Below are 18,143 nucleotides of genomic sequence, written 5' to 3'. Positions count from 1 at the left end.
ATAGTCAGGCAGACTTTTTAAAAAATAAACACACTACCTACTGCTACCTTATTGACTGACTATTTAAAAATGCAAACAGTCTAACTTGTTTTATTTACTGACTGACTATTAAAGGCACAAACACACTAAATAATATTCCCAAATAGTTAACTTTGCTCCAATACTTTTAAAAAAGTCAATGTCAATGTCCCAAGCAAAAACTTACTGATTCCTTTCAGCCACCAGCAAGGTGATCCTCTCCTCTCAGTGTTTCCACTGGAATGTGGGTTACTGAGCTCTTTCCTTCTAATTTATAATGTGCTTCTAAAGTAAATTAGCGCAAAATAATCCCTTAGGAGATGTACACTTCAGTTAGATTTCCTGAGTGACCTTTCAGTTAGATTTCCTGCGTGACCTTTCAGTTAGATTTCCTGAGTGACTCACTGCTGTGCTGATTAACAAAGAATAGCACCTATTCACAAATACACAATAGTACCTATTAACAAAACACACAATCTTCACACTTAGTTAGTCAGCCTGAGTGACTCACAGCTCCCTTGATTAACAAATGTTGTTCCCTATTCAAACCTAATCACACTACCTCAACACCTTTCCAAGGTGAGTAACTGAGCTGAAATATTCAACTTTTTTACTTTGGTATATACTGCTCCTAGCTTATTTCTAGCTTCTGGCTACTTTTTTGTTGGGTTTTTTTTTTTTTTTTTTTTTTTTGTGGTTTTTTTTGTTTTTCAATACAATGCACTCAGTTATTTATTAAATAAGACACTTAGCTCTTTAAAAGTCTGGAGGACACTTTAATAGTCAGGCAGACTTTTTAAAAAATAAACACACTACCTACTGCTACCTTATTGACTGACTATTTAAAAATGCAAACAGTCTAACTTGTTTTATTTACTGACTGACTATTAAAGGCACAAACACACTAAATAATATTCCCAAATAGTTAACTTTGCTCCAATACTTTTAAAAAAGTCAATGTCAATGTCCCAAGCAAAAACTTACTGATTCCTTTCAGCCACCAGCAAGGTGATCCTCTCCTCTCAGTGTTTCCACTGGAATGTGGGTTACTGAGCTCTTTCCTTCTAATTTATAATGTGCTTCTAAAGTAAATTAGTGCAAAATAATCCCTTAGGAGATGTACACTTCAGTTAGATTTCCTGAGTGACCTTTCAGTTAGATTTCCTGCGTGACCTTTCAGTTAGATTTCCTGAGTGACTCACTGCTGTGCTGATTAACAAAGAATAGCACCTATTCACAAATACACAATAGTACCTATTAACAAAACACACAATCTTCACACTTAGTTAGTCAGCCTGAGTGACTCACAGCTCCCTTGATTAACAAATGTTGTTCCCTATTCAAACCTAATCACACTACCTCAACACCTTTCCAAGGTGAGTAACTGAGCTGAAATATTCAACTTTTTTACTTTGGTATATACTGCTCCTAGCTTATTTCTAGCTTCTGGCTACTTTTTTGTTGGGTTTTTTTTTTTTTTTTTGTGGTTTTTTTTTGTTTTTCAATACAATGCACTCAGTTATTTATTAAATAAGACACTTAGCTCTTTAAAAGTCTGGAGGACACTTTAATAGTCAGGCAGACTTTTTAAAAAATAAACACACTACCTACTGCTACCTTATTGACTGACTATTTAAAAATGCAAACAGTCTAACTTGTTTTATTTACTGACTTTCTCCATCACAGTAATGGATGGGTGTTGGACAGGTAGCTGAATCTATGACATTCTCTGAAGTGGTACATGCCTGCAACAAGGGAGTAGACAAAATTGTCCTCACAAAACACTTGAACTCATGGTTGAAAGACTGATGGAGAAAAAAAGATTTTGAGTTCAGTGGTGACTGAAGATGTACCTGAGAGGTTAAGGATCTTTACAAATAGGATGGTTTATATTCATAGAAGGAGGGTACTATGGTTCTTAACTTAGACCAGTATTTAAACTAAGAGATGGGGAAGTGCATACTGCTCTCCCCCACAAGCAAAAAGAGATGAGGTAAACAAGCCTTGAAGGGATAAAAGCCCAAAATAAAGCATACATCATACAGGAGACAGCATGGAAAAGCAGACAAGAGATAACATATGGAACAGTTATACTGTTCCATATGTTATACGGTTCCATGTAAAGCTCCGCTATCTGTTGAGCAGTTCTTCGTTTTATGTAAACCGGAGTGATTTGTAGTCCCTACTAGAACTTCGGTATATAAAAATTAAAAATAAATAAATAAATAAATAACTTCCATTCTTAACAATAATAAACCCCCCACCAGACAAAAAAAGAGCAGCTCATGATAACCTCCTAAACCTTTCGTTGTGGTTATAACTGAAGAACCTACTTGAATAAATTAGTTTTCTCTAATTCTCAACAACATTGTGTTGATTCTAAACAAAGACAAGAGAAGGGGAGGAACAAATTATTTTGTTCCTCTGAGTATCAGGCTTACAGCAATCGTGTGAATACCTTGGTACTCAGTCGTCCAGCAGTATGTCCACACTTTATATATTCCTTAACTGACCAATCAAAGTACATTCAGAATGTTGTTTCTAGATAAGTATAGTCCATTTCATTTGAGAATGTATCAGGCCAATCAGCTAATGGGTCTGGGGTGTTGGCTGGCTGCATTCCAGCATGTAGGCTTGGCTGCATTCCAGCACGTACACTGGGTCCTCAGTGGTCTTAAACTAAAACTAGCATTCTTGAATACAGCAGAGATGAGGTACTTTAGAAAGTCAATGCACAATATCACATACAATTGCTTGTCAAGTGAACTTCAACAGGCTCCCATAGTTTGTTCACACTACTCCACATCAAACTGATATTTTCAGTTAACAAATCCATTTTCAGTCACTTCCTTCTTTCTTCCAATCTTCAAGAGAGGGAGAGCAACTCTTTCACAAGGCTTGTGCAATGGTATTTGATGCCCTAGGTGAAACTTACAGTCTCATAAGAACATAAGAAATTGCCATGCTGGGTCAGACCAAGGGTCCATCAAGCCCAGATTCCTGTTTCCAAAAGAGGCCAAACCAGGCCACAAGAACCTGGCAATTACCCAAACACCTAGAAGATCCCATGCTACTGATGCAATTAATAGCAGTGGCTATTCCCTCTTCACGTTCTCCCCTCTTCCTCTTGGAAGCACAAGGCCATCAGCAGCTTCCACCTTCAGCCCCCTGTGGCCGAAGGGACTCTTCCTCTTACTTTTCAGGCTGCGGGGGCTAATGCTCTGCATTCTGCTTCTACTGCTGATCATGGACTGGGGTTAATGCTGCTACTTTCTGTGGCAGGCGCGGTCACACTGCTGCTGTTCTTCCTGCTCTTGAATGCCACACAGGCCTGAAGCCAATACTACCTTTTTCTGCAGCAGGGGATGCTATTACTACTACTACTTAACATTTCTATAGAGCTACACGACATATGCAGTGCTGTACAAACATACAAAAAGTCCTTGCTCAACAGAGCATACAATTTAATAAGAAAAACATACAGGACAAGAGACGGGATATTTCATAAAGCAAGACAATGGTTAAAAAGAAAAAGTTAGTTAACAAGTCTAAAAGCAATCAAGCATAAGATTTAAAATTGGTTTTAAAAAGGTGGGTCTTTAGATGGGATTTAAACACGGCAAGAGAGGGAGCAAAACACACCAGTGCAGGAAGGTAGAAAGCACAGTCTGGAATTAGCAGTAGAGAAGGGTACAGATAGGAGTGACTTGTCCAATGAGCAGAGTGCACGAGGAGGGGTGTACAGAGAGATAAGAGAGGAGAAGTAGTGAGGTGCTGCAGAGTGAAGGCATTTGTAGGTGAGAAAGAGGAGCTTGAACTGTATGCAGGAGTGGATAGAGAGCCACTGCAGTGACTTCAGAAGAAGAGTTATGTGAGCATAGTGACTCTGGCTGAAATGCTGAATTTAGGATGGATTGCAGTGGAGAGAGATGGGTTATATATACTGTGATCTCAGCTTGCTCTGTCTCCCTCTGCTGGCAGAGGGAGACAGATGTCTAACCAGAGATGTGAAACATTATGCAAAATTATACACGTCATAACTGCCAAATAACTTTTAAAGATTGTCACAGAATTTGCTAACTTTTGCAACAGAATCTTGAAAAATCTGGAGGATCCGAGTATAGTCCATTTCCCTCTACTGCTTCTGCAATTATGGTGTTTTTCAGTGGGTACATTAAAAGTTTTATTTTGACATCTTCCTAACAGAGGCCTGGATTTATCAAAATGCGAAAAATATCGCATGCGATAGGAAAAGGGGCATGTTTTATGGTAATAGGCAGTTTATCACAAACTGCACTAATACCTGTGTGTGTGAGTGAGAGCGAGCGAGCCTAGCCATAATGCCCTCACACTAGATAGATATTAATATCTCTATGGGAGGCCCACCTAGTAACTCAGGGTGAAGTTTAGGTATTAGTTTAGGGGTTAGGGGCCACTTTGACATTCAAAGTGAGACCTTCGAACAGCACAGTGCTTTCTTGTGAAGATTTGAGGACCTTCGGAGTGAGGAAACTCACTCAAAGATGAGATTTGTGCGTTCAGGTGGACTTCGCATAAAGATATAAATACCTATCTAGTGTGAGGGCATTATGGCTAGTCTCTCTCTCTCTGTGAGCCCAGCACATACAAATACATCTACACTGTTAGAAGTTACCGTATCTCGTAATACCCCAGCGAAACACCTGAGAAAAAAAATTACAGGACACCAAAGAACATCTAAATTAATTACTTCCAAACGTAAAGAGCTCGCAGCTTTATACCGTCAGAAAAGCATAACAACCCCTACGTCGGTCAGCCTCTTGTGGATGGGTGGCTTACGTTTCGCTGGCTTGACCCCACGCTAGCGTACCATTCGCCTTCGCGATTGGGTGTTACAGTGAAGACACGCAACAGGGTTCTGCTCCGCCGCCCAATAGGAAGCTAAGACGACCGGCGACGGCGACCTTTGCTGGCGGGAAACTGAGAATTTCGCGCCACTTTTGTACCGTGGAGAAAGAGTTTATTGGGTCTTACCGTAAGGTTCTGTCGGAGAGCAGAGCGTGTGCACCTTTTTTTTTTTGCTTTTCTTTCGGTGGACAGGCACAGGGGAAGTTCCGAATATGGCCGCTACAGCCTTGTTAGATGACCGGGAGATGCGAGAAGCACAGAGAGATTATCTGGATTTCTTGGATGATGAGGTGATTGGGGGCCGTTCTGTGATGTCTTCGTGAAGTTGTGTAGTGGCGTCCAGGATCAGCTGTTGGCGGGGTTTTCAGTGCTTCGTTGTTATTTTATTACTAAAAATACCTACAGTACCTGGATGTAACTCGCCTTGAGCTACAATGAAAAGGCGTGAGCTAAAATACATAAATCACTAATACTTGCGATGTGTTTTATGCATGTTCATTTGAAGGCAGTGGTGTGGGGCGGCTCGGGAAAGTTTCTCCTTTTAGCAGCTTCTCAGGGTGAGGTGACTAGCACAAGGACATTATCAGCGCATTACTTCAGTTTTCCTTTCCTAGCTATAAACTGGATTAAGTGATCTTCCAAGAAGCTGAATAGAAGTTACAGCACGCTGTAGATCGTATACGTGAAGTATTGGTTAATATACGTGAAGTATTGGTTAATATAATTTTTAGACATCTTGATACAAAAATGTTATCTCTCGGGCCTTTATTGGGTCCTTTCGCTTGCGATATCCTATAAACTAGTGTTGCGTTTGGGGGAAAAGATTTCTTAGAAAACATTCCCTGTGTAGTAGTATTTTGTTTCGAAAAGTGTAACGGGGTGATCGTTTTAAGAATCTGTTTGCTCCAGTTATTTATTTGTGTTGACATTACGAAATGAGTCTATGAAAAAAAATATGGGCGGGTTTCTGTTTTTTTTTAAACAGAACTGGGATGTTTGTCGTTATTTTTATTTATTTATTTATTTATTTATTTATTTATTTAACTGGTGACTAAAAAACAAATATCCTTGCCTCGGGTCATGCTCCACATTCTTAACTAAAAGATTTTGCAGCCTGTGCTGTACAGCTGATTGACAAGTCACTTAACACACTGCGCTCTTGTTTTAAGGGATCTGTAGTTGTGGCTCTTAATCTTCATCTTTATTGGCACATTGCAGCAACGTTTTTCTGGCAAAAATATAAGGCTTATTATAGTGTTTGCATTTTTCCAGTGTACTTTTTTGGGTACCTCCTAAGATTTTTGAAACAAGGGTTCATACAAAACTGCTCAGTGGCCTGAATGGTTTACGTTTTTAGGACTATTGACTTAAGATCTTTAACAGTAAGACCAATGTTTATGTTGCAGGAAGATCAAGGGATTTATCAGAGTAAAGTGCGGGATATGATCAGCGACAATCTGTACCGTCTCATTGTAAACATCAATGATCTTCGCAGAAAGAACGAGAAGAGAGCCAGCCAGTAAGTATAAAGGGGGATTCCCCTCTCTCTAGTGGGGTACAAAAGAATTAAGTGCTGTTACTAGTCGGTGTTCAGATGCAGGGTTGTGATAAACCATGGAGAGTGATACATGCCCAGGCAGGGCATATTCCCTCTTCCTATTCCTGTGCAAACTTGTTTTCATTTCACTTCAGCCGAACACAGTTATGAGACGCTGTGACCCCAGTACAAGCAAAGGGGTAACAAAAGTACCACAGCACCTACAAGTCTCCAGCTTTCATTCTCTTGGGGGTGATTTAGCACATCTCAGAACTCTGCCAGACCTTGCTAGTTACCCCTACCCCCAGTTGGTTTCCCATTAACTTCACTGTGGTTGTTTTAAGTTTGTCTGCAGGAATAAATAGGAAAGTTGGCACTCTGGTAAAGCATCTAGAGAGAGCTTGGCATAGAATTGAATGGGGAGAGCAGAAAAGGTGGATTATTGACTGCCCCATGATCACAAGCAGGTTATCATGAAATGACTGGACCTACAGTTTAAAGAGAGGCTTCAAATATGGATGTATAAGCCTCCTCCCTTCACTTGTATCCATACAGAGGTATAAGAACATGCCATACTGAGTCAGACCAAGGGTCTATCAAGCCCAGCATCCTGTTTCCAACAGTGGCCAATCCAGGCCATAAGAACCTGGCAAGTACCCCAAAACTAAGTCTATTCCATGTTACCGTTGCTAGTAATAGCAGTGGCTATTTTCTAAGTCAACTTAATTAATAGCAGGTAATGGACTTCTCCTCCAAGAACTTATCCAATCCTTTTTTAAACACAGCTATACTAACTGTACTAACCACATCCTCTAGCAACAAATTCCAGAGTTTAATTGTGCGTTGAGTAAAAAAGAACTTTCTCCGATTAGTTTTAAATGTGCCACATGCTAACTTCATGGAGTGCCCCCTAGTCTTTCTATTATCCGAAAGAGTAAATAACTGATTCACATCTACCCGTTCTAGGCCTCTCATGATTTTAAACACGTCTATCATATCCCCCCTCAGCCGTCTCTTCTTCAAGCTGAAAAGTCCTAACCTCTTTAGTCTTTCCTCATAAGGGAGCTGTTCCATTCCCCTTATCATTTTGGTAGCCCTTCTCTGTACCTTCTCCATCGCAATAATATCTTTTTTGAGATCGGTGACCAGAATTGTACACAGTATTCAAGGTGTGGTCTCACCATGGAGCGATACAGAGGCATTATGACATTTTCCGTTTTATTCACCATTCCCTTTTCTAATAATTCCCAACATTCTGTTTGCTTTTCTGACTGCCGCAGCACACTGAACTGACGATTTCAATGTGTTATCCACTATGACGCCTAGATCTTTCTTGGGTTGTAGCACCTAATATGGAACCTAACATTGTGTAACTATAGCATGGGTTATTTTTCCCTATATGCATCATCTTGCACTTATCCATATTAAATTTCATCTGCCATTTTGATGCCCAATTTTCCAGTTATGTCATAGTGGATAACACATTGAAATAGTCAGTTCAGTGTGCTGCGGTAGTCAAAAAAGCAAACATATTGTTGGGAATTATTAGAAAGGGAATGGTGAATAAAATGGAAAATGTCATAATTCCTGCAATTTATCACAATCTGCTTGTGATTTATCTACTCTGAACAATTTTGTATCATCTGCAAATTTGATTATCTCACTCTTATTTCTTTCCAGATCATTTATAAATATATTGAAAAGTAAGGGTCCCAATACAGATTCCTGAGGCACTCCACTGCCCACTCCCTTCTCATTTTATCAAAGTTTCCCTTTTGAAAGTTTAGCACGAGAGCCGTGGATTTGCATACTGTTCCTCTTCTAGTCATTAATTCAAATTTGATCATATTATGATCACTATTGCCAAGCGGCCCCACCACCATTACCTCTCACCAAATCCTGTGCTCCACTGAGAATTAGATCTAAAATTGCTCCCTCTCTCGTCTGTTCCTGAACCAATTGCTCCATAAAGCTACCATTTATTCCATCCAGGAACGTTTTCTCTCTAGCGTGTCCCGATGATACATTTACACAGTCAATATTGGGGTAATTGAAGTCTAAAAGAGTCAAGAAGCAAACACCTTGCACATCCGCAAATATCAATATACACTGGTGCAGGGTAAAATGTATCACCACCAAGAGATTCGAAAAGAGATTTTTATTTAATGTTTCAAGTAAAGTGAAACAATGTTGAAACGGCAACTCCACAAGTTACATAGTATATCAATTAAAGCGATCCCCCGACACGGACCGTGTTTCGCTAGGCTGCATCGGGAGGGACCAGCACGCACATTTAAATCTTCTCATATGTGCAACTTGTGGAGTTGCCGTTTCAACATTGTTTCACTTTACTTGAAACATTAAATAAAAATCTCTTTTCGAATCTCTTGGTGGTGATACATTTTACCCTGCACCAGTGTATATTGGTAATTGAAGTCTCCCATTATTACCGCACTACCAATTTGGTTAGCTTCCCTAATTTCTCTTAGCATTTCACTGTCCATCTCACCATCTTGACCAGGTGGACGGTAGTATACTCCTATCACCTATAGTCTTCCCCGACACACAAGCGATTTCTACCCATAAAGATTCAATTTTGCATTTAGTCTCAAGCAGGATGTTTATCCTGTTGGACTCTATGCCATCCCGGACATAAAGCGCCACACCGCCTCTCTGGTGCTCCTCTCTGTCATTACGATATAATTTGTTCCCCGGTATAGCACTGTCCCATTGGTTGTCCTCCTTCCACCATGTCTCTGAGATGCCAATTAAGTCTGTCATCATTTACTGCTGTACATTCTAATTCTCCCATCTTACTTCTTAGACTTCTGGCATTAGCATACAAACATTTCAAAGTTTGTTTTTTGTTTGTATTTTCATTCTGCTTTTTAATTGATAGGGATAAGTTAGAATTTTTTAGCTCAGGTGAGTTTTTAATTACAGGCACTTGGACTACTTTTCTTATTATTGGAACCTCTCTGTTGGGATCCCCTAACTCTAATGCTTCATTAGTATCCTTTGAAGATACCTCCCTCCGAACCATGCGCTGCTGAGCGATTGTCTGCTTTCCCCTTTGTTCTAGTTTAAAAGCTGCTCTATCTCCTGCCGCTGCTTGACTACTTACTGTACTTGTAGTACAGTGTACCTCAGAACAAATACCAGTTCCCACAACCTCATAAGAAAAGGGGGAAGTGACAGCCGGGATCCAGATAACCCACTGCAGAAATATGGCTGTTCCCCAGCTTAAAAGACAAAGGCAGACAGATTTGTCTAGTCACTGTAAACCTTTCCTATTGAGACTGAGTGGAATTTGGTAGGCCTGCACCATTGGACTTTTGCAGGATGGAGTGAGTCCGAGCTTCTTTGCGTTCCCACGTAATAGCCCAGAGACGGTGCATCTGGGCTGTTAGGGTGAAACACTGAGAGAACCAATCAGCAGGCAAGAATTACCTTGTGCTTTCCTCCAATCGGGACCTTTTGGTTTCAGTGTTCAGTGAATAGGTTTGAGTTTGGGGCATGATGGTGCAATCCACTCTGTTGTATTGACACTGGCTGTTTGTGTTTGTCCCTGTACCAGACTCTTGAGCAATGCCTTCGAGGAGCTGGTTGCCTTCCAGCGTGCGCTGAAGGACTTCGTGGCTTCCATTGATGCCACCTATGCTAAACAGTACGAAGAGTTCTACGTTGGCCTGGAGGGCAGCTTCGGGGCGAAGCACGTCACCCCCCGCACCTTAACATCTCGCTTTCTCAGCTGTGTCGTTTGCGTAGAGGGAATTGTCACAAAATGTGAGTTGGGGGGGGGGGGGAGGGGGGTGGGTGGAATTTTAAAAGGGGCAGGAGAATCCCAGGTGACTGTTAGAAAGTCAAAAGCTATAGGAGATATAAAACCGGACATCGGGCTGTGTGTTATACAGAAAACATTCTGGAGGGAGGCGATACAGGGGAGATGTTCTTAAATTTCTTGTTTCACATCATTGGTAAGAATCCAAGGCTAATTGTGGTATCAAAAAACATTTTGCCTACGTGACCACCTTGGTTTCTGCTATGAAGCTTTTGCCAGCACTGCTTTGTTTGGTGAGATGTGCTTAATTGTTTGAATAAAATAAGGGGCTCCTGGGCTCCCCCTGCAGCGACTGGCCGTCTGACCCTGGGCATTTGGTGGGGGTTAGACTACCAAAGTTAAGTGGAGATCCTGCACTTCAGTTGAATGTGAGTTTCAGGAATAAGACCTTGGTGTCCCGGTAAAAGATTTCCTGTTCATATCCAGATCAGTCCAGACTCCTGAGTTTTGCCTCCCTTCCAGCAGATGGAGACAGAGAAAGTTTCACTGACCTTGGCATATAACCTGGTGTGCCACCTGCAGTCCCTCAGTATTTCTCTGTCTTCAGCAGATGGTAGAGGTGCAATCCCTGGGGGTGGGGGAAGAAATTCAGATAATTCTTTTCAGTGCTAGGCCCTGATATTGAGGAGATTGAGCAGAGGGCCTGTCTCTCTTTTGCCGGCGGGGGGGGGGGGGTGTGTATAGCTGGTGGGGCCAGTTCCCTCCCCCCTAGGAGAACAGTTGGAGGCCCACAGCTCTTGAGCCACAGGGAAGTACCCTTGGTGTTTTCTTCATGGCTTTTGGCAGTTAAAAAAAAAAAAAGGAAGCGAGAGGAGAGCGGCAGGGTTTTAGCAGCCAGGATGGCTGCGGGGAGACCTTGCACTGCTAGATAGTTGCTGGGAAGGGAGTTCTCAGATGGCAGAGCTGGTCGACTGTGTGGTGCGGCAGTGGGTTTGCCATGCTGTTAGGCCTCTTTCGTGTTGGTGCAGCATTTGGAGATGGCGCACGGCAGTGCTTTCCGCTCGTACGGCTTTCCCGCTCCAGGCTTTGTTCCCAATGCCTCTCTGGTGGAGAGGATGCGTTGCGGCCGGCAGAAGCCATGCCGGAGCGGCAGCCTAAACAAAAGACAGGTGCTGGAACGCCTTTGAAGTTGGCCACCCTTCCCCTGCTGGTGCAGGAAAGGCAGCCAAGTTGTCAGGGGCTGAAGGCCCTTCAGGGCAGGTTTGGGGGTATGAGGATTTCCGCCCCCCCCCCCCCCATTATCTCTGGTAATGCAGGGTTCTGCTAACTGGAGGGAGCCTGATTCTGACAACGAGGGGGATCCTTCCGTGTATGGATCAGAGGATCCCGCAAATGTTTTCATCAGAGTTCATCCTACTCATGCGTGAGGCATATTTGGCGTGAAAGGCAGCTGGGAGGCAGTCGGATCGGGTTCAGGGGCTCTAAGGTCTGGTTCTTGGCAAAAGACCTGTAAGTTCCAAGGGTCCGGTTCCGTGGGATGAGGATGGGTCCAGACATGGGTCCAGGCAGGGGACGGGGCTCCGCAGGTATCTGCCGCTCTGGATCCAGCGGTGTCTGACAGTAGCCTGGATGTGCCAGACCCAGATGGAAGGTTGAACCAGGTGTCTGTTGCTGAAGGGGATGACCCAAAAGTGGTGTATCTTTTCCATAAAAAAGAGTTGTGGCCCTTAATCCCTCATGTTCTCAAGGAGCCAGGGAGCTATGGATCAAGGTTCCTCAGGAGGAGTCCGATGAAGAGGGAATGGACCTAGTCATGGACGGCCTGAGGGTCCAGTGAAAGTCTTCCCTTTTTACAAGTCAGTGAAAAAGCTGGTGGTCAGGGAGTGGGACACTCCAGAGATGGACCTGAAGGTAGGCCGGGCGATGGCGAAGTTGTATCCGTTGACTGAAGACACGCTTGAGCTGTTGGCGGTCACTAAGAAGACCTCCATACCTGTGGCTGGTTCAGTGGCGCTGAAGGATTTGCAGGACAGGAAGTTGGAAATTCATCTCAAGAAGATATTTGAGGTTTTTGCGCTTGGCATTTGTGCTGCTGTGCAGCAGCTTTATGCAGAAGGCAAGTTTATGCTGGGTTCAGCAAATGCAGGCTACAAGAAAGCTATCTGCGTTTTGAGGCAGCAGCTTGTGTCACGGATACCCTGTATGACATCCTCAGAACTTCTTCGAGAATTATGTCTGCAGTCTCTGCCAGACGGCTTCTTTGGTCAAGGAACTGGTCGGAAGGTGTTTGGTCTAAGTCTCGTTTTAGGAGCATTAACTTTCAAGTGAAAGCTTCTGTGTGGCGAAGACTTAGAGAAGCTTGTGAAGCATCTTGGAGAGACCAAAGGGCTATCAGAAGATACAAAGGAAACAAAGGCTCCTTTGAGGGGCCTTTCCAGTTTTGGGTGACTAGAAGGTTTCATCAGAGTGTAGGCCCTTGGTAGGAGTTCAGAGACAAGGCACCGGGAGGCAGCAACCCTGGAACCAGCCCTTTCGAGGGGGCAGAAAACCGAGCAGAGAAAGTCTTGACCAGGGCTCTGGCGGAGCAAAGTCCTCACAATGAAGTGAGGCTGGTCCACTCTCTCTTCCTCCTTTTGGAGGGCATATGACTCTGTTGTACAAGGAATGGACCAAAATCATGACAGACCAGTGGGTCCTCAGCGTAATAAGAGATGACTATGCGTTAGAATTCTCTCATCCACTGCGGGACTTGTTTATGGTTTCCCCTTGCGCTCTGTTCAGAAAGAGAAAGGTGGTCTAAGGCACCATGGAGCGGTTGCAAGAGTTGGGGGCCATAGTTCCCGTTCCTATGGGGAAACAAAAGATGGGAAAGTATTCCATATATTTTGTGGTGCCAAAGAAGGAAGGGTCCTTCAGTCCCATTTTGGGTTTAAAGAAAGTGAATCTGTCTCTCAGGGTTCCTCCTTTTTGAATGGAAACTCTGCATTCAGTGATCGCAGCAGTGCGCAAAGGAGAGTTCCTGGCTTCTCTAGACTTGACCAAGGCGTACCTGCACGAAGCAGTCTGCCCGGATCACCAGTGGTTTCTGCGATTCATGGTCCTCGAGGGAAACCTTTTCAGTTTTGTGCTCTGCCATTCGGTCTGGCAATGGCGCCACATACATTTACTAAGGTGATGGTAGTTGTGGTAGTGACTCTCAGGAAGAAGGGCATTTTGGTTCATCCATATCTGGACGACTGGCTCATTCGGGCGAAGTTGGAAGCCCTCTGTACTCAAGCAGTGGCACAGGTCTTACAGCAGTTGAGGTCTCTAGGCTGGATGGTGAATCTGGCAAAAAGTCTTCTCACCCAGTCTCAGGTTCTGGGGTTTTTGACCGCGTGCCTCGACACCGGGTTAGGAAATCTTTTCTTGCTGAAGGTTGCATTCTCGAGCTGCGGAAGCAGGTACGCGGACTGGATACGGCAGTGCCCAGGGTCTGGGATTACCTTCAAAGTATTGGGCTTTATGGCCTCGATGTTGGAGTTAGTTACTTGGGCCTTTGTGTACAATGAAGCCTCTGCAGAGGTCTCTCCTTTCCTGATGGAATCCTTTGTTGAAACAGTTTCATCTTCCGCTGTCACTCGAGGAGTCTGCCAAGTCCAGTCTTTCATGGAGGCTTGGCCAGGATCATCTAAGTTGCAGAGCGGACTTGGAGGTCCGCTCTGCAACTCATGCCAGCCTTTCCATCTGGGGGGCAGTTTGCCAGAATCAGTTGGCCCAGGGACAAGGTCCAAGGAAGAGGTAGCCTGGTCTAGCAGTCATTTGGAGATGAAGGTGGTGGGGTTCACGATACTTGCTTTTCTGCGTCTGTAAAGCGGCCACTCATTGCACATCTTGTCCGACAACGCAACCACGGTAGCTTATATAAACCGACAAGGGGGAACCAAGAGTCAGGTGGTGGCCCAGGAAGCTCAGGAGTCTTCTCTAGGTGGAACAGCATCTAGTGCTGCTAGCAGCGTCTCACATAGCGGGGTGGACAGTGTTCAAGCAGATTTTGTTAGTTGCCAGAAGAGGGATCCTGGGAAGTGGGCGCTGTTGGAGGCGGCAATGACTCTTTTGTGTCACAGGTGGTGTACTCCCTGCCTGGACTTGATGGCTTCGCACAGGAATGCTAAGGTGCCCCGTTTCTTCAGTCACAGAAGAGAGCACTGAGCAGAAGGAGTTGATGCCCTGGTCCTACCTTGGCGATGAGGGATCTTTCTTTACGTGCTCCCTCCGTGGCCTCGGAGTGGCCACGTCACCTGAGGTTCACGGACCTAGTCCACCTGGCGGTGGACAGTCTGCTGCAGCTCATCCATTTGCTGAAGCTTCTTCGTCGGGGTCCAATATTTTCGGATCAGGTAAATTGCTTTTGTCTTGCGGCTTGGCGTTTGAGAGAGAGGATATCCAGAGGATGTCATTTCCACTTTGTTGCAGGCTAGAAAGACTTCCACTTCCTTGTCCTATGTGAGGGCCTGGTGTACTGGTCAGGGAGTAAGATCTACTCAGGCCTTGATAGTTCATATCCTAGCCTTTTTGCAGAAAGTATTGGTGAAAGGCTTGGCCTTTAACTCTCTTAAGTTTCAGGTTGCGGCTTTGGTTCGAGCAAAATATATGGAATGTCCTTGGCTGCTCACCTGGATGTGATTTGCTTCCTTCGAGGAGCAAAACATCTATGTCCTCTAGTGCAGAAAATATGTCCCTCATGGAATCTTAATTTAGTCCTAAGAAGGATGTGAGTGGCACCCTTTGAGCATTTAAAAAGGGCAACAGTAAATGATCTTACTTTGAAGGTGTTTTTTTTTGGTAGCAGTTTGTTTGGCCAGAAGAATTTCAGAACTACAAGGTTTGTTGTGTAGAGATCCTTTTCTGAAGATCTCGGATTCTGGGATCTCTTTGTGGATGGTACCCTCTTTTCTCCCGAAGGTTGTGTCAGTGTTCCATCTGAATCAGACAGTAGAACTCCCGGCTTTCCCAGATTTGGATGCATCAGCTCTGCATGCTAGAGACCTGCAAATTTTTTTTTTCTTTGGATGTGAAGCTTTCTTTGATGCGTTACTTCAAGTTCACCAATAACTTCAGGGTGATTGACCATCTCTTTGTGCTATGGAGTGGGCCTAAGAAAGGGCAGAAGGCTTCAAAGTTCACGATAGCAAGGTCGTTGAAGGAGGCAATACGCTCGGCTTTTATCTGTAAGGGGCATCCTATCCCGGTGGGATTGAGAGCTCACTCAGTTCGGTCACAGGCAGCTTCTTGGGCCGAGTGCCAGCAGGTGTCACCGCAAGAAATTTGTTGGGTGACTACTTGAAAGTCGTTGAATGCTTTCGCCAGACATTCTCGTTTGGATATCCAGGGGTTTCAGTGAGAGCGTTCTTCGAGCAGGACTCTCGCAATCCTACCATAATTAGGGAAGCTTGGGTACATCTCAGGAGTCTGGACTGATCTGGGTATGAACAGGAAAGGAAAATTGGTTCTTACTTGCTAATTTTCGTTCCTGGAATACCACAGATCAGTCAGGAGTTTCACCCCGGGTGAGGAGAAGAGTCTGCTTGTATTTCTGTTGTATTCCTATTGTGTATATAGGCGGCAGAACTGCTCAACTGCTCAGGATTTCAGGTTGTTCTGGTTTGGAATTGCAAACAGATTTTTCGAGAGCGGGATTCCGCTTTTCCTCCTGCTCGTTGTGGGAAGCTGTTGTCTATTTCGTTATAATTGTTATAGGATGAATCTTGGCTTGGGTACAGGACAATACTGAGGGACTGCAGGTGACACACCAGGTGTTATGCCAGTGTTTGGTAAAATTTTCTCTTTCTCCATCTGTTGGAAGGGAGGCAGAACCCAGGAGTCTGGACTGATCTATGGTATTCCAGGAATGAAAATTAGCAGGTAAGAACCAATTTTCCTTTTTAGTGGAGACAAAAATTGCTTTCCAAATAAAATAACTTCTGTTTCAGAGTCTGTTACCTATCAAATTAGTAATTGCTATGTTACCAGTCCTGGCCCTTGGGGTGGGTAGGTAGAGTCCTGCATGAAGTTTTTCATCCGCTTTAGAAATGTTTTGGTATTCTGCTCCTGAAAGACTAGGGTGAGGTTAGGATAGGGTCACAGGTCACCCTTGCATTAGCTTTTCGTGTCTTGCATTTTAATAGCATGGGAAACATGTTTGCTGGTATTACTTAACAGGGCTTTCCATTGAAGTATTTTTCCCTTCACTTTGTGTTGCTAGGTTCTTTGGTGCGACCTAAGATTGTTCGCAGTGTCCATTACTGCCCTGCCACCCAGAAGACCATTGAACGGCGCTACACAGACATGACCAGCCTGGAAGCCTTCCCCTCTAGTGCAGTATATCCTACTAAGGTGAGCCAAGGTTGTGGGACAGGCATTCAGACACAAAGACTCGGAGGCACACTGACCTCTAAAGCATCTCCCCAGACCCTGCACGTTAGGTGATCGAACATTTATTCTTCCTTTTTAATCCTTGTCACTTTCTTCTTTGCCTTGAGGGTGTTTCATAGGTCACCCCAGGCCATTTCTGGCTATAATTGGGAGAAGCTGTTTTGGCTGGCTTTCAGGCTGCCTCCAGGGTTGACCCTCAGCACTGCTTGTAATAAGATGAATAACTCGGGCTGCATATACTGCCTGCCTCCCTTCCGGAGGTCTATGTACATCACCCAAATGACTTGCCACTGTCCCTGCTGTCCCAGGCACACATGAGGCCTGCACTGATGCCACATGTGTTGTGGCACACTGATGCTACCAAGCTCCGCATGCTGTTATGTAGCCAGACCTCTGAGGCAGTGGTGCTAGGATTTGATCACAGCCTCTTCCCAGCATTGTTGGGTAGAATACAGGCGATAACGTTTGCAGCTTTGTTCTGCACCCCCGCACGTGGATGCATCTGTGCTGCTCATGCTGCAAGGAGATTCATTTATTTCTAAAGTGCAATATGTAAAGCTCTATGCGGTGTATTAAAGAATCAAAATGATAAACAGATATACCGACCAAAACAGAGAATAAACACGCATGGCACATGTTATAGCTATCTTAATCAAACCAGCACAGGCCCTAATATCAGTCGCGCTGCACAATCACAAAAACCTATTTATGCCACAGCTTTTAGGCAGGTACTGTAAAAATTTTAAACTGGGGCTCAACGTGGAGCACACTTGGAAGCCCTACATTCAGTATCTCTAACCTTGCTACCCAAAAGCCCAAACAAATAGCAATGCTTTGAAGACGTTTTTTCAACAGTTGCCAAACAGGTCCCCGCTCTCAGATATTGGGGAATGGAGTTCCATAGTAAGGGGCCTGCAACTGAAAATGTGTTTTCTTGTGTCTCGGATAGATATGCACATTTCAATGATGGTACATCCACAGGATTCTGTAGTGATGTCTCCTTTCCAGAGCTGGAAGTGCACGACTGGAACAGAATTGACATGGCAAGGCAAAGCTAGGAGAGGGTCTCTCCCTGGTGCCAGAAGAGCATTTTCGCAAGGAGCGATTAGGGATTAAATAGGTCTTGTGAACTCTGTATTCCTCGGATGTTGAGATGTTAATGGTTGCTTATTCAACTGCATTTTAAATTTGGATGGCATGCTTTTATGCTGCACCCCTGATATGATTGTGATTTCAGGGACTGTAAGTTGTTTTGTTAATGTACGAACTTTAGCTTCCACTGGATGATTGAGATTCTTTTTTAAGTTCTTAGATTTTGTTTAAGATCACTATTGCTGTCCCATGATTGAGTTGATTTGATATGTAGTGTCTTACCCATTTCTTGTAGCTGTGTGTATTTTTAAAGTGCTTTGTCTTTTATTTACTCATGTTTCTGTCAAGGGCTCCTCCCAAAAGTTAATTTGTATTATTCTAATTATCTGTTATCTGTAAGGGCCCCACCCAAAT

At 44.0% G+C, this 18,143-nt stretch overlaps 1 protein-coding gene across 1 annotated transcript in view; it reads left to right on the top strand.

Moving 5' to 3' along the window:
* The first annotated feature begins 4,951 nt into the window (after positions 1-4,951).
* The window catches only part of MCM3 (minichromosome maintenance complex component 3), an 88,644-nt gene continuing 75,452 nt past the window's right edge, over positions 4,952-18,143 (top strand). The window contains exons 1-4 of the mRNA XM_029596118.1: positions 4,952-5,195; positions 6,312-6,424; positions 10,020-10,228; positions 16,468-16,598. Coding sequence (XP_029451978.1) covers positions 5,118-5,195; positions 6,312-6,424; positions 10,020-10,228; positions 16,468-16,598 — 531 coding nt within the window. The 5' untranslated portion in view covers positions 4,952-5,117. The remainder of the gene's footprint in view (positions 5,196-6,311; positions 6,425-10,019; positions 10,229-16,467; positions 16,599-18,143) is intronic.

This window comes from Rhinatrema bivittatum, chromosome 3 (genome assembly GCF_901001135.1).
Source record: "Rhinatrema bivittatum chromosome 3, aRhiBiv1.1, whole genome shotgun sequence".
NCBI classification, from domain to species: domain Eukaryota; kingdom Metazoa; phylum Chordata; class Amphibia; order Gymnophiona; family Rhinatrematidae; genus Rhinatrema; species Rhinatrema bivittatum.
Note: the sequence above shows the minus strand (reverse complement) of the source record. Positions and strands in the feature narration are given on the sequence as shown.